Source organism: Halichoeres trimaculatus, unplaced genomic scaffold (assembly GCF_033239565.1).
Source record: "Halichoeres trimaculatus isolate MK-OKI-2021-1 unplaced genomic scaffold, fHalTri1.1 fHalTri1_scaffold_17, whole genome shotgun sequence".
NCBI classification, from domain to species: Eukaryota; Metazoa; Chordata; class Actinopteri; order Labriformes; family Labridae; genus Halichoeres; species Halichoeres trimaculatus.
Genome location: NW_027437195.1, coordinates 491,671 through 512,500, shown reverse-complemented (window position 1 = coordinate 512,500; position 20,830 = coordinate 491,671). Strand labels below are relative to the sequence as shown.

Sequence of the window (20,830 nt, the reverse complement as noted above, 5' to 3'; positions counted from 1 at the left end):
TGTGGCAGCGCCCATGCTTTGAGTCAGTCTCGCCTTGAAAAAAAATGAGAATCCTGAAAAAGAATTAATCCTCATCAGAATCTCAATCCGAACTAGGACACCTCCTGATCCTTCCCCGTCAATGAACTGCGTGGATAGAGGTGAGAGGAGAATGGAGTCTAAGTAAATTTTCAGGTATTTTGGTCAGACAGATAGCACTTTATTTCCAGCACCTGAAAAGGCTGTATAGGTTTATCTTTATAAAACATGCACTAAAGAATGTTCATCATTTGTTAGTAAAAGAAATTTTAACCAGAATCATGTGTATGGTCTTTTTAAAAAATATCAGGGAAGGAAAAAAGCACATCACTTAAGTCCTACATGTCAATTTCACAATTTGTCTACTATTTTACTTGGGACCAGGTTATGCCTGTGGCGATTAAGGCACAATTTTCAGGTAGTGTGAAATGACTATTTACAGTATGTCATCCCCCCCAAAAAGCTTTAATCATATGCCAGATTTATTCAGTTGTACACTTATTTTATTCAATGTTTGTCACGGACACAAAAGTACTGCCTTGATAGTCAAAGTAAGGTTGATGACAAATCAACCTGTGACTGGTCAAACTACAACTAAAGTCTATGTCAACAGAAAGATTCAAATAATACAACAGCAAGTCTCATCAGAGGTTTTGGAGTACAGAATGAGAAATTCAACAGTGAAAAATTCTTAACTCATTAAATTGTCTCATTTACAAATGTCTATAAATGACATTAACACCAAATACATGGGCCTGTATAAGATGCAAGCTGGCTGCATATTTTCTTCTTCAAAAGTGCTTTTTGCTGTGTAAAACTGACCTTGCGAACCACTACACAGTTCTCAGAGGGATCACCACTCACCACTTTTTTTTCTTTTTTTTTTTTTGCTTTCAGTAAAAAAGCCAACTAACATCTTTTAGCCTAAAACAGCATTTCCAGTAGTGAGGACTAAAAATATGAAGTATTGACATTTGATGTGAGATGCAATAACAAATTGGAACCGAAAGCAGGCGGAAGCAAGGAAGCAGTTTAGAGGTTGTTTACTACACAAAAGGTAAGTCCAGTTGCTGAGAGCTGCAGTAAATAGGTGTTTGGATGCTGGCAGGAGGGTAGAGGAGACTCTGGAAAAGAAAGGAGGGAGACAAGGGTAAGTTAACTGAAAATCCAAAAACAACAAGAAATACTCTCAAAATACATAGATCGAGCTGAGTTGGCCACAAAACTGCTTTGTGAGCAGGAATACACTGGTGCCTGTCTTCAGTCAGTGCAGACCTTGAGAGCAAGACGCTGACTCCCTGATGAGGCACAGGTGTGGTGAAGCTGCAGCAGCAGGAGCAGGTGGAGGGAGAGCTTCGCAAACTCAGAAAGAGGAGGAGGGGGAAACCAGAAACTTCAGAGTTGGATCACAACATTTGATGTAATATAGTGAGTTAGCCCAGCAAACTGAGCCACTTGTCTGCTTTAAAAGACTTGAAATGAGGGACTGAAATGTCAGGTTTTGTTTTTTTGAATTACAACTCATCAGAACAAGCACTGGTTCTGTATATGTAATAGTGTTAAAATAGGTTGAGATTAAAATTATTTTAAAAATTCTGAACTGGTCCTTTAAAATCAAGAGGTGAGCAGCAAGTTAAACCAAGGAGATGACAATAAAAATGCTGTTAAAACCAGATCTTTTTTTATTAAAAGTAGTCGTTTTTATGTAAAACACAAGCAGGTGGAGCAGATGACTATCCTCAAAGGATGCAAAGTCTATTAAAAAGGATTACAACGCCGGCAGACAGTTGAGGCCCTTCCTCTCCTTCACACCTCCAGTGGTGGACAGAACTTCAGCCTCAAACCCCTGTAATTAAAAAGAAACACAGCGGCAGTGGGGGTGCACAACACAATTCAGCCAAATGAGCTCTTCCTCTTAAGCCAGAGTGCTATTACGATGAAGGATACTTACGCGGCAGGCAGAGTTCCTCACTCTGCCGCTGCTGTAAGGAGGCGTCGTAACACTCTGGACTTTCTTCTCAGTTCGACTCTGCCCCGCTGTGCTCGGCTGCTCCGCCGGGTTCGGCGACTGACTGGTCTGCAGTACTCGGCGGTGCTCGGCTGTGCTCGGCGGTGCTCGGCTGTGCTCGGCGGTGCTCGGCTGTGCTCGGCGGTGCTCGGCTGTGCTCGGCGGTGCTCGACTGTGCTCGACGGCTGGCTGGTCCGCTGTGCTCAGCCGTGTTCGGCGACTGTCTGATCCACTGTGCTCGACTACTGTCTGATCCGCTGTGCTCGACTGCTGTCTGATCCGCTGTGCTCAGCTGCTCCTTCGTTGTTCTGTCTACATGTGTCACCCGTTCTGCTCCTTCCGGCGTTCTGCTTCCTTCCAGGTGTGCCACAGGTAAAATCGTTCCCTCGGTCATCTGATTGGCCACAGACCCACTCTGTTCTCCCGCCTCATTGGGCGTCTCTGGGGGTAGTCAAGTTCTTCACAGGTGCAGGTTATCAACATAAAGACTGTCCCGGCAGGAAGAAACTAAAACATACTAAAACCATGCTTTAAATAAACTAAAAACAGTAAAAACAATCACACAAAATATAAAACCATGCAGAATTAAAAACAAACTAAAACCAATACTTCTGCCGTGCGACATATACACACGTTTCTTTGTTGGAAAATGCAGAAAAGCCAGCTCTCTGAATTGGCATTTGTCACACAGTAGCATAAAACTTACTGCTTACTTACTGTAAATGCATACAGTGATTGATGCATGTTCAACATTTGAACACAATCAGCTAACAGGTCTTAGTGAAAGCGAGCAGCTAACCTGTGCTAATGTCTGGGGAAAGTAGCCTTAAACTGAGCTAGAATTTTTCTCCTGCTTGGTTTGGGTGATCTTCATTCGTGTAAGTTCAACAGCAGTCTGTGTTACACAAACTTGTCACAACAGGAAAACAAGAATAACTGAGACATTAACTGTAGATCTCAATGCTAACTTGAAACTGTAGTCACAGCATTAGCCGACTTTTCATGTCCCTGTTTCACAATATGCAGCAACATTGCTCTGTTGTATTGATGACACTTAAACAAGTTTAACATCTGAACATCTAGGATGGGACAGAAGTGTGTTTGCGGTTTGGTTTGACATTAGCATGAGAGCAGGCAGCTCCGACAGCAGACTGTAGTCTGGTCTGTGACCTGCTGCTTTGCCTGTACTGTTTAGAGTATGTTTATCTTTTTCTGCGTGTCATTACAACGTCACTGACCCAGAAGAGAATAGAAGGTGGGTCTCACTGTGGGTGTCCCCACTAGAGGGTGAGAATACTGCAACTAATGAAAGTGTCCGAGGATTACTGCAGTAGAAGAAGCCATTGTCCTTCCAGGTCTTTCTGACCTGCCAACAGTTTTCGTTTACCTGTTTGAGCTGGACAGCTGTATTGGATGCATGCACAAACAACTTTAACTACTTTAACTACTTTAATGTTACACTCCCTTGTAGCAAACTGTCTGCTAAAATGTGGTGTTAGTTGCAGGCTTGTAGGATAATTTGTTACCTGACAGTGTTGAAAATTATGATGACCCAGAACACATTTCATATTCCAGATCTTAGTATTCAGAATATTGCCAGGATGTGGATCGTACTTTTTACTCAAAAACTAATGAACAGATCTTGTGAAATTTTCAGCTTGCAAGGACTTTTTTCCTAAATATAATCAAGCCTACATGCACAATTCTCCTTTGTGCATGAGACTTGCACAAAGGAGACTGATACCCCGATACTTTGACATATTCCGGTTCTTAGTAAGGTGTACAGTTCAGCAGCAAAAAATGCATCTGTTGGAGCAACCCAACCTTTATCCTGCATAAGAAGGCAACAGAGATCAAATACGGTTTCATCACAAGGCTGTTGGCCTTTGTTTGTGCACTCCTCTCTACAAAGTGCCAACTGATCCATACCTAGTGTTTTGAGACAGTCCTAGATGCCATACATTTCTGGAAGGGCGACCTCCAGTCACATCATGTCCTACATGATAGGCTAGGCGCTACCCAAGTAGCTGCCTGTTGCAGCAGCTCTCTCGTCTTTGTCCGTATCTTGTAATTTTTTCGTCTCTTTTTCATCATCTTTGTCTTTGGAGTGGATCATCACTTTGTATGGTTCATTGTTGGTCACAGACACCAAACTTTTTGTAGCTTCGGCGATATTTTTTACTACTTTTCTCCTGTGTTTGTCTGGAGATCCTACATGTAACCATGGCTGCATTGTTTACATGCGAAATTAGCTGTTAGCAGCCTGTAGCATGTCAATGCTAACTAGTGTAGGGCTTGATGATTTCCCTCGAGCTGAGGAGGAGGCGGTGAGGACGACGTGGTGGTTCTCGGGTGTGAGCTGGGAGGTGACGACGTGGACCTGTCCTTCCATCCATCGTTGTTGGGAACGTGGGATCTCGCTCCGGGGGATGGATGAGCTAGCTGTGCTAATCCAGCGGCATCGTGCTGTTCACGGACGTGGCTGACGGAGCTGACATCGGACGCCGCGACACATCGGAGGAGCTTCGCCTGCTGTGAGCAGACAGGATCCAGGAGACAGAGACTGAACAGACTGCTGGGGAGGCTCGGTCCTGGACCCTGTGGAGGTGGAGACTGGCTGGGCTGGAGAGTGGTAGACGAGTGGTGGACGGGATGTCGTCATCTAATTTCTTATGGACATTTTTGCACTTTCTATACTCTTTCTTACTTTTGTTTTCTTAAATGCTGCGGTAACTCCTGAATTTCCCCTCGGGATAAATAAAGTATTTTCTATTCTATTCTATTCTATTCTATTCTATTCTACATTGAGCTCATCCTGCTTTAAAAAGAAAACAAAAGTGCAGCAGATTAAGTCAGTATTATGGAGGAATCGTTCACTTTGTGATACAAGCACCCAATTTGGCACATATGATGTCCAGGATGTGCTTTTTAAGAAAAGTACATCATCCAGCAGAAAATTCAAGCTGGCTGCCAATTTCCAGGATGACCGCCTTATATAATACATAAAATGGTTTTAGGAATAAAACTTGAATTGAACAGAAGTGTGTCAGTGATTCAAACATTAAAATGAATGTACTCTTACTGGAAGAACTCAATGATGTCAACTAAATTCTAAAATAGCTGCTAATTTTCAGGATGGCAGCTATCATGTGACTCAAAAGTAGTGTGGAGGCTATCTGATCACAAATATCACATGAAGTTGAAAGGCAGCATCCATGATCAATCACTGAAATGTTGTAGTCCAGCTCTATGGTTTGCATTTATTTATAGGAGTGATGAGATGAGAGTCAGTATGAGATGGCATTTCAGGTCAAAGTAGCAGATAATAGGCTTCATGAGTAGACCAGTCAGTCTCAGAAGTTCTTCATTGACAAGGTGCAGATATTGTTTGATGTGATGAAGGATGTTGACAATCCTTTCCAGGAAGACTCAAAAGATCTGCTCCCACTGGACACAAAAACCATTGAGCATCCCAGTGCGACTGAGCTTGCAAGAGCTCACTTTGAGAAAGGTCAAGGTGCCTTCAGAGACTTTCTCAATGGTCTGGGTGATGAGGATTCTTTCTATATATATTCTTCTTTTTAGCTCACACCTGAGTACCAGCACGTCATCTTCACCTCCTTTGCCTTACCTTGTAGCAAAACATCAGGCCTTGTACCAGTTAGCACTGACATGCTACAGGCTGCTAACAGGTAATTACACGTGTAAATAATGCAGCCATGGTTACATGTAGGCTCTCCAGACGTATTAATTACTAACCTGCATGCCCTGCTGTGGGATAAGACTGGTAATGTTCTGAGTAAAAGATTAAAAAAATGTGTACTTATGGAATTACTGAAGTTGATATTTGTTTCAACTATAAGCATTTAAATGTTGAACAACCATTTAATTAAAACAAAGCTTCAGGACTTACGGAAATGACTATTCAAATGTGAAATTGTACACCCTATAAACTAAACCATAGTTTAGCCTTAGTGTCAAGTTGGACCAATCCATTCCTAGTGATACCCGATCCACCTTTAAGGGGCTGTATTGGGGGCCAATACCTGATAGCTGAACTGAACCAATCTATCTCTACCCTAAGACTGTTGCCTATTCACACAACTCATTTTAGCCTGCTAATCATGAGAGTGTGACCTGCTTGAGTTGTTTAGGCATGCGAAACAGTCTCTCCTTGCAGCACTGAGTGACACAGACTCTGGACAGAAGTCTCAGCTTGCAGACGTTCTGGAGGCCACTATAGCCGCGTTTCCACCAAGCAGTCCGGGTCGGTTCGTCTCGGTACGGTGCGCTTTTAGCGGCGTTTCCACTGACTCATCCCGGGACGGATCCCTAAAAACTGAGACGAGCCGTCCCACTTTTTTGGGACCCTTTCGTATGGGTGCCAGACTGAACCGATCTGCTCTTGAAAGGTGGATAAACACACTGCAGACTGTTGATTGGTCAAAAGAATCGTCACTTACCCCGACAGCGGCTGCATTTCTCCTGGGGGCACACAGACTTCTCTGAAACAAAGCTTGATTGCACTTTGTAACAGAGAGTTACATGAAAATCACAGAGAGGACGAAATGCTGCATGTCTTCCATCCGTGCTCTTTGTTTACTGTGTCGCATTTTCTTCTTTGTTGGATTTATTAGCGCGGTAAGCTGCTACAGCGTCGCGCTACTGTTTATCAGCTGCGGCTTCTGGCATCCAGCTTACACGCCGCCCACCACGAGAGGGTACAGTTTGCTGTGGAAACGCAAACGGGATCAGACTTAACTGTCCCAAACCGTCCCAAACCGTACTGAACCGACCCGGACTGCTTGGTGGAAACGCAGCTTAAGTCTCCTCCTGACACACAACCAGAATGTGATGCTATTTTCATTGATGGTTCCTCACTTGTGTATTCATTGTCTCCAAACACATCAAAGACCTTTGGGGTCTATGCAGTCCAAGATGTAGTTCCAAAGATCCAGACATACTCATCAAAGTATGAGCAAAAAGACTGGACTTCAAGCCTGGAGCCTGAAACAAGGTCAAAGAGAGGTCATTTCAATTTAGAAAAAAGTGGAAATGAAGAGATGTAATCTAATCATTTCAACTCTAACCTCATAATTTTGATATAATCGCTTCATTTCATCTTGATTGCTTTATTTTGACTGAAATCTTGTCATTGTAACTTTAATCTGTCATTTCCACGTTAATCATTTTATTTCTACTTTAACATTTCATTTCTACTTTAAAATCCCCATTTTAAATTTAATCATATCATTCTGACTTTAATCTGGCCATTTCTACTTAATTCAGACTTTAATCTCATCTCTCGAATTTAATCTTGTCAGTGCAGTGTAATTGTTTCGTTTCTACTTTAATCTCGCCATTTTGACTCTAAGCTCATTGTTCTGACTTTAATCTTGTCATTTTGATATAATCGCTTCATTCTGACTTTAATGTCTTTACTTTGACTAAAATCTCGTCATTTTCACTTTAATCTCTTGACTCTAATTTTATTACTCTTCATTTAATCTCGCCATTTCATTTCAATTGCTACATTTCAACTTTGATCTCGTCATTCAACTTTAAACAGGTCATTTTAACTTTAAACTCCCCATTTCAAATTTAATAATATCATTCTGACTTTAACTTGGTCATTTCTACTTTAATCTGGTCATTGGGACTTTAATCTAAACATTCAGAATTTAATCTCGCCATTTTAGTGTAATAGCTTTGTTTCCACTTTAGTCTCGCCAGTTTGTCTCTATTCTTATCATTCTGACTTTAATGTCTTCATTTTGATATAATTGCTTCAGTCTTTATTTTAACGGAAATCTTGTCATTTTCACTTTAATCTCCACATTCAGACTTTTATCTAATTTCTCTAAATTTAATCTTTCCATTTCAGTGTCATAGCTTCGTTTCCACCTTAATCTCGCCATTTTTTACTTCAATCTCATTGTTCTGACTTTAATCTTGTCATTTCCACTTTAATATTGTTATTTCAATTTTAATCACTTTATTCCAGTTATGATCTTGTCATTTCAATTTAAATCCCAATATCCCAAAATTATATTTTCCATTTATATTTACCCTAATACTCATTTATATATATATTTTTTTGCTGGTCCGTATGTCCACACTGCTTTGTAATAACCCTAATAAAACATTCAACATCCAAGCTTTGTCTGTGTATGTTTCCTGTTCAACACGCTAGCATGAGGAAAACCTGCTGTCATCAAAGTCCGGAGGAAAAAAAAACAAAAGAGGTGGAGGACCCAAATGCAGATAAAAGGATCTTTATTTTAACTGAACTCAAAAAGTCAAACTGAAAATCCAAAAACTAAAACAAAAGAAACAAAACCAAAAACACTGGAAAACTCACTGGAGACACAAGAGGCACGAGGCGAACGCAGACAGCAAACAATGAACCCACAGAAAGCACATGGAACACAGAGACTATATAAACAGGGTAATCAACCACAGGTGCAGAACAAGACACAGGTGAAACACATGAGGGGCAATCAACCACAAGAGAAACACAAGGAGAACCAAACCAAACACAGAGAAACTCAAGACAGAGACTCAATACATTAAAGACACAGAAACACTAGGAATGATCACAAAAAGACATACACCTAACAAGAATCAAATCAAGACCACAAGAAGCACGAACAAAAGACAACAAGAGACAGAGAACAATCCACAAGAATAACTAAGATTAACACAGAGACACAGGACAAGAACTAAATCAAAACCACAAGGACCACAGAAACACAAGCAGACCAAAACACAAGAAAACCCAGAAAACCAAAAACCCAAACCATGACACCTGCTCCCTCTCTCTGTATTTTTTGTGTCTTGTTTAGAAGCACTGCTTAGGTACCTTGTTCACTAAATGCCATTGTGAAATAAAACCTTTATGGAGGTCATTGCCACACTCTGACCCTCAAGATGCTTTCTTTGGCTGCATAAACAGTGTGAACCGTATGTGTGTTAAACAGTGTTCAGTCTGAGGTTCAGGCTTTAATCAGCGGTAGTTTTGTAATGTCAGAGCTCATTGTTGAGAGGCTGACCGGCAGCACACTCCACGTGAGCGTTAATTCTCAGTGCTGCAAGCCCATGTTCTGTACAGAATACTTCTTAATAACCGAGGAAGGGGGAGCAGTGGTATGTAGTAATCCCCTTCACCCCACACCCCCACATTCAAACCCCTGCCACCACCATCTTTCAACAACAATACCCTACAGGTTTCAGTTTGATGCGTCGCGTACCACAAACTCCCTACATTTCTTTCTTACTGATTTTTATTTTTATTTTCAACCACAACTTTTGTTCATCGTCAGTCACTGCTGCCTCAGTTTGTTTTCTCGCTGGGTGAGAAAATGGGGATTGACTCTGGGGTCAATATTTCAGATGCACCTTACGGGGGGAAAAGTGCCTTCACCCAACTGGAGCACAACATTGTGGCTGGATATCTCCTCACAGCAGGTAACGCAGAGGAGATGACTCGTGTCATAGATAGATTCTGAATGATTGGATTGTTTTATCACAGTTTAGTGTGTGTGTGTGTGTGTGTGTGTGTGTGTGTGTGTGTGTGTGTGTGTGTGTGTGTGTGTGTGTGTGTGTGTGTGTGTGTGTGGACTCCTGTCGAGTTTTGTGTTTCTTACTATAATTATAGTGAGCCAGGAAGAGAATTGGGAATGTGTGCTACAGGGTAAAAATGACCAAGTCCAGCTGTTATCACAGCACTTATCTCCAGAGATGACAGTGAGAAGAACTGTCTCATCCTCATTTTTGTGTCGTGCCACAGAGTAGTGGCTCAACTATTCAGGAGCTGCAACCTTTAAGATCATTCATGTCACTGCACCATGTTGAAGGCTGTTCCAAGACCCCTTCAAATGCATCTCACTAGTGTGTCCTGTCTTTCTCAGAGTAAGTCAGGTTTTGCCTTTGCAGCCCAACTTTCTTGTAGTAAAGTGACGTGACTTAAGCCATTTAGCCACTTGTTTGGTGGTGCTCCTTAAACCAGGCTGCCTCATTTCAGTGCAACATTATGGGGATCTTACTCAAATATGAGCAGAGATCCCAACGTACAGGACAGGTCGAGGTGCGTCTGCAGTATGTTCCCAGCTCATCTTTAGACTGGAAACCTTAAGAAAACTGAAACACATTTTATTTTAGCACAAATGGTTTGATACAAAGAGATATTAAACTAATGTGTTTGAGTATTGTAATGAAGGGTTGCTGTCAGGCCAGTCTCCAACCTTGATCCAAAAGAGAGTGTGAGCAGACCTGAACTTTCTGGGAGTTTTTTTTCCAGCTAACTCGCAGAATGGGGATCAATTGAAAGTCAGCCCTTGATCTAAGTTTTGATCAGCTGCAGGCCCCTTTGACTCTGCCCCTAGCCCACATGTCCCTGGCTTCCAAGGGCATAGAGTGATGTCTCTGACCCTCTCTGCCTTGTGTCTCTGGATAAAGTGAGTTGGCAGGCGCACACTTCCCTTGATGTGAAGAACAATCAGTCATCTGTGCTGGTTTATGTGTGGGTGGTAGAGCTGTCCTCCAACAGTTCCTCAGGTCTGCCACCTGAAACCGGAGCATCAAAAAGTGCTGTCAACTTACTAACTTTATCTTTCACTGCTTTATCTTCAGGGTATCTGATAGTTGACTTCAATGACAATGTCCTGTCTTTCAAGAAATCTTTGCTGCAATATCGACTTTTCAGGTGGCAAAAAAGAGTTGTTGAGTTCAAACTTTCATTCCTGTTCTCTGAAGCATGTTTTTCTCTTGTTCTTCTCGAAAACATTAAAAAGTGTAAGCCTGCTTTGAGGCTAAGTTTTCATTTTTTACGCCAACCAAAGGTCGCAGGATAAGACTGCGTCAATATGATTTGTGTGTCCAGTCTGGCTCTACGTGGTGATTCACAGCTACATGTCCGACTCTAACCCCCCGCACATTGACTCTGTTCTTCCTGGTTTTTGTCCTCCTCCCAGGCATCCTCAGTTTATCCAGCAACATTGTGGTGCTGCTCATGTTTGTGAAGTTTAAGGAGCTCCGCACCGCCACCAACTACATCATCATAAACTTGGCATTCACAGACATTGGGGTGGCTGGTATCGGCTACCCCATGTCAGCTGCATCGGACCTACATGGCAGTTGGAAGTTTGGCTACACAGGTTGTCAGGTGGGAACCCCCAAATGTCTGAAGGCTATATAAACAGAATATTTCACTGAATTATGGTAAAGCATGAAATATTTGTTTTAAAAATGAGACCAGCAGGTTTATGTCAGACTTCAAGTGAGAAGTCCTCTGTAATTAACATGAAACACAATGTTTGTCACTTTAAGGCTGAGAGCATTTCAGCATGGCTCATTTTATTTATTTCATGTGCCAGCACAACAAACCCTTTCTTCTAAAGTAAACATGAACACACAAAAAGCTGTAATAGTCAAGGTTATGTAAGTGACCATCTATAGAAAGCTGTATTGAAGTCCAGTTTAAAACTGCAAAGAATTTAATGTCTTAAGTGAGCATTCCTTGTTTTCAGATGGATAAAGAAAAGTCAAAGTGCAACCTGCAGGTTGGAAACCTCAGAGACTCACTTTTCACATGTTCAGTGTGAATAAATATGGATTTAAATGCCAGGTTTGTTAGTAAAGAAGAAGAAACTGTAAATTCATCTGCACCTTGACCTCCATGGAGCCTGTTAGAAGCCAAAAAGAGCAGAATAGGACAGGATCAGGAGCTATGAGAGCCAGCACAGAACAGTGAGTGGGTGGTGTCAGCAAACATTTCTACCTGTGTGTTGGTGTCACAGGCTGCTGGTTTGTGAGAACACAGTGAAGATACAGACGATTTGAAGAGGAGACCAGTAACATGGCTCTGTCTGTGCTCTGTGTTTTGGGCAGCAGCTCTCCTTTTCTTTCAGAATCAGGCCTTTTTTATGCTATGATAAGGGCCTCCAGTTTACAGTCTGGTTCTTAAATTTGGTTCAGTCCATGCAGCTCTCCTGACTTCTCTCTCTCTCTCTGTCTCTCTCTCACTGTGTGTGTGTGTGTGTGTGTGTGTGTGTGTGTGTGTGTGTGTGTGTGTGTGTGTGTGTGTGTGTGTGTGTGTGAGAGAGAGCGAGAGAGAGAGAGAGAGAGAGTGAGAGCATGCACATCTGTTTTCTTAAGGAGAGAAATGACTGTCTTTTTTTAAAGTGTTCATTATTGTCAGATAGCCTGTTAGTCAGAAGGTCTGTTTATCAAAAGCCTGTTAGTCAGAAAGTATATTAGTCGAAAGGCCTGTTAATTAGAAAGCCTGTCAGACAGCCTGTTAGTCAAACGGCCTGTTGGTTAAAAAATCTGTTAGTCAGAGGGCTTGTTAGTCAGAAAGCATGTCAGTCATAAGGCCTGTTAGTCAGAAGGCCTGTTAGTCAGAAGGCCTGTTAGTCAGAAGGCCTGTTAGAAATAGTCAGAAGGTCTGTTAGTCAGAAGGCCTGTTAAAAAAATATTCAGAAGATCTGTTAGCAAGAAGGCCTGATAGTCAGAAAGCCTATTAGAGTTAGTCAGAAGGCCTGTTAGAAATAGTCAGAAAGCCTGTTAGTCAGAAAGCCTGTTAGTCAGAAGGCCTGTTAGTCATAAGGCCTGGTAGTCAGAAGGCCTGTTAGTCAGAAGGCCTGTTAGTCATAAGGCCTGTTAGTCAGAAGGCCTGTTAGTCAGAAAGCCTGTTAGTCATAAGGCCTGTTAGAATTAGTCAGAAGGCCTGTTAGAAATAGTCAGAAAGCCTGTTAGTCATAAGGCCTGTTAGTCATAAGGCCTGTTAGTCATAAGGCCTGTTAGTCATAAGGCCTGTTAGAAATAGTCAGAAGGCCTGTTAGTCAGAAGGCCTGTTAGAAATAGTCAGAAAGCCTGTTAGTCAGAAGGCCTGTTAGTCAGAAGGCCTGTTAGTCAAAAGGCCTGGTAGTCAGAAGGCCTGTTAGTCAGAAGGCCTGTTAGTCAGAAGGCCTGTTAGTCAGAAGGCCTGTTAGTCAGAAAGCCTGTTAGTCATAAGGCCTGTTAGAATTAGTCAGAAGGCCTGTTAGAAATAGTCAGAAAGCCTGTTAGTCAGAAGGCCTGTTAGTCATAAGGCCTGTTAGAATTAGTCAGAAGGCCTGTTAGTCATAAGGCCTGTTAGTCAGAAAGCCTGTTAGTCATAAGGCCTGTTAGTCATAAGGCCTGTTAGTCATAAGGCCTGTTAGTCATAAGGCCTGTTAGAAATAGTCACAAGGTCTCTTAGTCATAAGGCCTGTTAGTCAGAAAGCCTGTTAGTCATAAGGCCTGTTAGTCAGAAGGCCTGTTAGTCAGAAAGCCTGTTAGTCATAAGGCCTGTTAGTCAGAAGGCCTGTTAGTCAGAAAGCCTGTTAGTCATAAGGCCTGTTAGTCAGAAGGCCTGTTAGTCAGAAAGCCTGTTAGTCATAAGGCCTGTTAGTCAGAAGGCCTGTTAGTCAGAAAGCCTGTTAGTCAGAAGGCCTGTTAGTCAGAAAGCCTGTTAGTCATAAGGCCTGTTAGTCAGAAGGCCTGTTAGTCAGAAAGCCTGTTAGTCAGAAGGCCTGTTAGTCAGAAAGCCTGTTAGTCAGAAGGCCCTTTTGATCAAAAACTCTGTTAGTCAGAGGGCCTGTTGGTAAGATCGCCTGTTCTGGAAACTACTTGTTTCCGTGGAGGGGTACCACTTCCATTAAAAAAAGGTGCTTGTTTGCTTCTTGCTGTAGCACTTAGTTGGTTCTAACCATGTTTGTTTCTAGGACCGGTATTTTTTTCCATGGTCATGAAGCCAAGTTGGAGCCAGGTCATCTGTAAAATGTCTGAACATCACTTCACACTGACACGTTAGCCACACCCCTTGATGCGTAGACAGTGTTTTGGTCTGGCTCAGCAAAGAGTAGGTTCTTGTTAAGCACAGTTTTGAGCACCTGAAGCCAGTGCTTAGTTTGCACTAGCTCCAGCCCTGTGGAAAAGGATATGAAAAACAGAAACAGACTTTCTCAGCAGCTATTTCCAGAAAGCTCTGTTTTACTGTTAGTAGCATTTCAACCTCTAAGTCTCTTTCAAGCCGACCTCCTCATTTGGGTGTTGCAGTGTGTCTCCTGCATGTTTTCCAAATCCTTCTAAATGTGGTAAGAACTGACGTGACATACCCTGAGCTGCACGAGACTGAATCTTTTAACAGCTGACGCACTACGCTTTAGCAGCCACGTGTTTGGATTCTTACTGCAGATTAGGAGGTTTTTCTTCAGTCCCTGTTGTTGCACAGGAATATTAAGTCATGTGATTCTACTCTACAGGCCAAACACTGACCGTTTGCTTTACCAGACTGTTTAGCAGGCTGTTGTTTCCATGTGCAGCTTGTTGCTGCAGATGTTGTTTGGACCGCTCTTAGTTTGCTCTAATAACAAGCCACCCTGCATGTGGCCCCCTGCTGTGAGAAACCCAGAGAAACTTAACATTTTTTCAGCAGACTGAAATGTTAAGTTGTTAAGAGGAACTTTCAGTTTGTGCATGTTCTGGAGCTTTACTTGAACACTAAAAGGTACAAATCATAAGCTGTGTTCACATGGAGCAAAATATTCGGATGATTAACAGTTTAAAAAGCCCTGAACACAATAAAAAATGTACACTTCAGTCAGGAAAAACCTTACAGACAGGAAACACAAAAAGAGACAGAGCATTGTCAAATAAACACAAGATGATGGATCAAAATCATGTTCCAGGAAATAGCTGTTCAAACAACCAAGCTGAAGGATGAGTTTTAATCTGATACAAAACTTATTCAACACTGACTAATCCAAAAGTGCAATCCAACTTCGTGGAGTCCTGTGGACCTGATCATCCTGCTTTTATTGGCTCCTTCTCTCCTTCTTGTTTCAATAGCAATACAGCTTGGTTAATAGCATTTGCCTCCTAAAAAAGACCTGCCAATTAATCACAAATACTATGCTGAATAAATGGTGCTCATTGGTCAGAAGACCTGATCGTCAAAAGGCCTATCATTCAGAAGGCTTGTTAGTTAAATAGCCTGTTATTCAAAAAGCCTGTTTGTCAGATGGCCTGTTAGTCAGAAGCCCTGCTATCCAGAAATACTGTTGGTTAGAAAGCCTGTTAGTCAGAAAATCATTTTGGATTAAAAAAAGATATCAACTAAATCCAAACGTATTTTCTGACTAACAGCTTTTCTGATTTTTTGACTCAAGGGCTTTCTGACTTAAAGCTGGTACACATTTCAAGATTTTCCAAAACTTCACATATTTAGAGACAACACATTTGATGATAACAAATGACAGATCGCACAAGATTTCTCTCTCCTGATCTTACAGTGTGTGGTCTGCACTCAGAGGACACCACACACTAACAGATTCTTCAGCAGAGCTTCAGCTTCTTCACACTCAGTATTCCAAATCTCTCGTAGTGAAACATGACTTTGTTGTAAACAAACATGACGGATGTACCGGAAAAAGCAAAGATGTTTGTTTTTGGACTCTAGAATTAAAAAAAAAACACACAAAAGCAAAGGGATTATGGAAAAGGATGTGGAGACGGCGAGGATATGGGCTGTATGAATAACAATGTGAGTTGGAGGTGAGTTGTTTTAAGTATTGCAGATAGATTTCTTGCTTCCTCTTTAGTCAGTCAGCTGAGTCAGCTCGCGTCTTGATAGGCTTTGCTCCGGTATGTGTGACATTACATGCTGTACATGCTTCTCTCAGAGGGCCCCACACACTACGGGATTTGCAGTCGCAAATATTAAACATGTTCATTATCTATGATCCCTGAATCGGAGGCCTTCCGAGCTTCGACCAAAAGAAATCACTCTTACTCACACATGATGACATCAGACAATCAGGCTTTTGCTGGCTTTGATCGTACGGGGGGGAACGGGACAAAAATCAGTCCCATTAACCTGTAGTGTGTACCCACCTTTACAGGCCCTCTGATTAACTTGCCTCTCATCAAGCAGGCCTTTTGAGAATAGGGCAGATCCCTATCAGGATGGGGCTCTTGAGGTGCTGTCTCTTACTCTCATGTTACACAGCTGTTGGAGATCTGTAGGTGCACTGATACCTCTGTCAGGATAATCTGAACATCACCGCTGAGACCATAAACCCAAAAATCTGTCTTCTGTTGGGTGTTTTCTCTTTTGTTTTGTAGTTCATGCTGAGACATCAGCATGAACTTGAGTCTGTTTCAAACTCCTCTGTGGACAAAGCTCAATGGAGCTTTAATGTTCTTAATTTCTTTTATACACTTTTTATTTCCTCAGTGTGTCACTGACTGCATAGTTCTAAAGGAGCTGTATCAATGAAAACATATTGTATCTATTATCATAAAGCTATGAGCTCAAAGTTTTCTCTCTGTATTTCTTCTCTACAGATCTATGCAGCCCTTAATATCTTCTTTGGCATGGCCAGCATCGGCCTGCTGACCGTGGTGGCCATCGATCGCTACCTTACCATCTGCAGACCAGACATAGGTACATAAAAACCACCTTGGTTTAGACTGCATAAGTTTGACTTTCTGTGTTTTTGAGCCCCTCTGGGTCATGGTGACCCGTGATCTTTTCCTTTGACCGACATGCAGTAAAAAGCTTGTTAGAGTGCTGGTAAAGTATCACATGTGTTAATCAGTTCATTTTAGGGCCGAGACTTTGTTGTGTTAACTGCGATGAATCAATCATTAAGAAAATGTTGGGTTACAAAAATTAGCAATGTAGTTGATATATTTCTTAGTGCATGGTTCCTGGTATACCAGTCACAGTGATGCCCAGAATTATAACAATAGCGCCCATTTAACTTCAGATGCACGTCACAGTATTTGGAAGAGAACGATCAGTTGATGTTGCTTAGCACAGTGGATGGAAAATTTAAGTCAAGAAAAAATTAAACAGGAGTGTTGACGTTGGTGATTGTTGGAAATAATTATGTGATGGGACTGATATGTAGGTTTCAGTTTCTCTTCTTTACATGTACTCCTCTTACTCACTTCGCTCTGAGTACAAGTACACAGTGTCACACATTTTCCTTTAAAGTCCTCAAGACCTTGAATGTAGTATCTGAGCCTTGCAAACATTGCCTGTTCAAAATGCACTAATGTTCCTCAAATTACTCTTTACATTAAAATATTGAAGTTTGATTGAAAACAAATCATGATTTTATTTTAAAAGCTGATGTATATATCTATTTATGATTCAGCTATCTACTACAATCCATGTGAACTGAAATGTGCTGCTTCTAGTTTAAAACCTAGATAAGCCATTCAAATGTGACTAATCTGGATAAATTACGAAGCTTCTGAAATTTTTATTTATTTTTTTTTTATTTTTTTTTAAAAATCCAATACCACTAATAGTTCATTTCAATGTTTTATCTCTCCATAATTGAACTATTACCGTCAATTAAAAGCCAGTCATCATTTGCAATGGTGACCTGGTCAAGAGGCACCAGAAGAGACAGATGTAAATTAAAGCTGCATGCAGTGTCAGACAGGTCCTCAGAGTCCTGCCAGTCCTTTCCTCTAGTCTGTCATACCTGGTTCCCCTCCACAGGGTTTCATCCCTTTCTGGCCCTCTAAATGCTCTAACACTTGATACAATATATTATTTCCTCTGCTAAGTCACATGACCAGCTGCACAGAGCTGCTAATCAGTGTGTGACATCACCACAGCAGAGTGAGGATTCAAATAATTCGAATTCACAAAAGTTTACAAACAACTTATCATAAAGGCAAGAATGTTGACCTATTCTGTGTAAAAATGGCTTTTGTAGGAAATTTTGTCAGGAATCCATTCATGTCATTTTTAAAGCTGTATGACTTTTACTTTTTTTGCCTAGAGGCCCAAATGCGACAGCCTGTATGGTCAGGAATGAAAAATCCCATCTGTTTACATGGAGGGAGCTGAGAGGGCTTCTTTGAGGTTTGCCGAATTTGAAGGCTAGCCATTTGAAAACTGAGTCTAAAATAAAACTTCCATAAGAACTTTTGTAGAGCAGGGTCTAGTCTGTCATGTGGGTGAATTTTGAGCCGATACAACTTGTGGTTTCAGAGGAGATAATTTTTGCAGAAAGGGTAAAAATGCGACAAAATCTTATTTTGAAAGGCAAATTGCCAGCTTCCTGTTCAAGATAAGCGAAAAATACAGTCTACCTTTTTTGTGCATTTCAATTGGACAAACATTTTGCATTGGTTTCATCTCTATGACATTCCTACCACAAGCTAGGGCCATTTAAGTGTGTTTTTGAGTGCCTAAGTGGTGCTACGGGGAATATTATGGGATGGGGTTATGTTTGTTAATATATGAAAATTTTCTGCAATTGTGGGGTGTGTGCCAATTTTGGAGAGTTTTGAGCATGTTTAGACAGAATAATAAGAAAGAAATGCAGCAAGAACAATGGAGCCCTCAACTTTCGGCCAAGGAGCCTAAATATTCAGAAACTGTTATGACCCTCATATTTATACATGTATTTTTGTTTTTTTTTGTTTTTTTTGTCCTTACAGAGCAGAAAATGACAGGACGGTCATACAACCTTCTGATTCTGGCAGCGTGGCTGAATGCTGTGTTCTGGTCCACCATGCCCATAGTAGGCTGGGCAGGTTACGCCCCCGACCCCACAGGAGCCACCTGTACCATCAACTGGAGACAGAACGATGCGTGAGTGAACTGATTTACTGATGCAGACTTTGCCATGTCTCAGTGAGAGTGTGAGAAGGTTGAAATCTTGTGTCTCCGCAGCTCGTTCGTCTCGTACACCATGGCAGTGATTGCTGTGAACTTTGTTGCACCTCTCTCCGTCATGTTCTACTGCTACTACAACGTGTCAGCCACTGTGAAGAGGTACAAAGCCAGCAACTGTCTAGACAGCATCAACATCGACTGGTCGGACCAGATGGATGTCACCAAGGTAAAAGTGAACCTCATTGAGGTTTCACCTGTTAACTATCCTTTAAATGTGGCTTTGTGTAAGAAGTCTAGGCCTCCTTTCTGACTTCATTAAACATTACTCTCTTATTAGGGCATGGAAAAAACCTAAAACCAAACCCCACATCCAAAAAGTTTGGGGCTGTGTGATCAGAACTTCATTTATTCAACCATCTATAATCTGGAGACTCAGTGGGAAGGATTTCATCTTGCTGCAGCTGGGAGAGATGCTGGCTTTACTTGTGCCTTTGTGGCGCTTGTTTCCCTCCTGCATTTGTGATTCAGTGTTTGTTATGCTCTGGAGCTTTATAAATCTGTAGAGCCATTCCTGGTTTGGAGGTATACACAGGCTGCTAATGGAGTACTGACTGAAACATGGGCTGGACTGTTTGTGGGACCACTAAAGGAATAAACTGCCCAGGAATTCTTAAAGTGGCATTTATCCCCCTTAAGTGGTTGCTCTTACAAACATAAAGCTGCCTTTATGGTCTGACAGCTGTGCTGCTGTGTCTGTGTCCTGCAGATGTCTGTGGTTATGGTTGTGATGTTCCTGGTGGCCTGGTCTCCATACTCCTTGGTGTGCCTGTGGGCATCTTTTGGGGACCCCAAGAAAATCCCTGCCCCCATGGCTATCATCGCACCGCTCTTTGCTAAGTCCTCCACCTTCTACAACCCCTGCATTTATGTCATAGCCAACAAAAAGTGGGTTTGGTTCTTCTTTATTCTCTTTGTTGTGTGCTGTGTGAGAGTGATGTGTTTAAAGACACACATTCCCTGCTCTTTCAGGTTCAGGAGGGCCATCATAGGGATGATTCGGTGTCAAACCAGGCAGCGAATCACCATCAACTCCCAGGTTCCCATGACAACCTCCCAACAAACCCTGACGCAGTGAGGTGAAGCTGCCTCTGTATCCCGTTCATCAATACATTCTGACATTAAAGCACATATTAAGTGATTGGTAGGATGAAAAACATGACTGCATGTTTTCTTTGTATTGTAGTTATTGTAGTTTGCGATGCTCTGTGGTGTTTACTGTGTAAATCTCACTTGCTGTGCTGATGTAGTCTTTTTTTGTGTGCTGGTTACCTTAATAACAGACTGACTGAATGAAACCTCTGTGTGGATTGAATTGCTCAAGTTTCATCCATTTCATCTGACTTTGTTGTTGAACTCACGTTAAAATTGACAAAAGGTGGGGGTCATTTCAAGCTGCATTGCTGCATATTTAAAGGTGAAAAAGTCTCATTTTTGTCTATTTGCTTGTTCACAAGCTGTAATTTAACATAGATTAACAGCTTCGAAAATTGTTATTTCTAAAAGTTATCTAAAAGTTTCTGTGGTCAGACAAGTAAGTTGACCAAGTGAGAAGACAGATCTGTGTTCTTCTCTGCTGAAAACAATTTCTGTGATTAATTTTGTGGTGATGGTAGACACTGGAGCCTGAAGGTCTTTGCACATTGAGTCTGTTTTTTTGATCCAAAATTGACGCATGTTACAAAAGAAACTTGATCTCATGTCAAACAGGTTTGCACACTCAGGCAGAAACCTTCATCTATCATTATTTTTCTTTTAAAACAGGTTTGATTTTTGCATTTATTCGCATCCACCCAGCTTGTTTCCTGGGGAGCTTGACTATTCAGAAATGCTGTAGGCTACTTGAAAAGTCACATTCTCACATTTTCCACCATAGTTTCTCTACACATTTTGGGTAATGTTTGGAGGATGAATGAGGACTTGTGAAATGTGTGTGACGGTGTGACCGTGTGACGGTGACGGTGTGACAGTGTGTCTATGTGACTTTTTTTCAGATCACAAATCCAAAAAATGCACCCGAAAAAAACGGACTCAGTGTGCAAAGACCTTAACTGTGGGACAGAAAGAGGACAGAAGAGCAG

General features: G+C 41.7%; 1 protein-coding gene across 3 annotated transcripts; it reads left to right on the top strand.

The window, feature by feature from the left end:
* Positions 1-2,270: 2,270 nt before the first annotated feature.
* Positions 2,271-19,964, top strand: rrh (retinal pigment epithelium-derived rhodopsin homolog). 3 transcript variants are annotated; one of them, XM_074692326.1, is made up of 8 exons: positions 2,363-2,398; positions 9,419-9,493; positions 10,999-11,189; positions 16,394-16,493; positions 18,515-18,668; positions 18,750-18,918; positions 19,459-19,637; positions 19,722-19,962. In XM_074692326.1, exons 3-8 carry the CDS (start codon positions 11,037-11,039, stop codon positions 19,825-19,827), a joined length of 861 nt encoding a protein of 286 aa, XP_074548427.1. In that variant the 5' UTR covers positions 2,363-2,398; positions 9,419-9,493; positions 10,999-11,036; the 3' UTR covers positions 19,828-19,962. The 3 variants fall into 3 exon arrangements, with proteins under 3 accessions (XP_074548426.1, XP_074548427.1, XP_074548424.1); XM_074692325.1 differs by lacking the exon at positions 9,419-9,493 and having other exon boundaries at positions 2,271-2,398; XM_074692323.1 differs by lacking the exon at positions 2,363-2,398 and having other exon boundaries at positions 9,256-9,493; positions 19,722-19,964.
* The last annotated feature ends 866 nt before the right edge of the window (positions 19,965-20,830 follow it).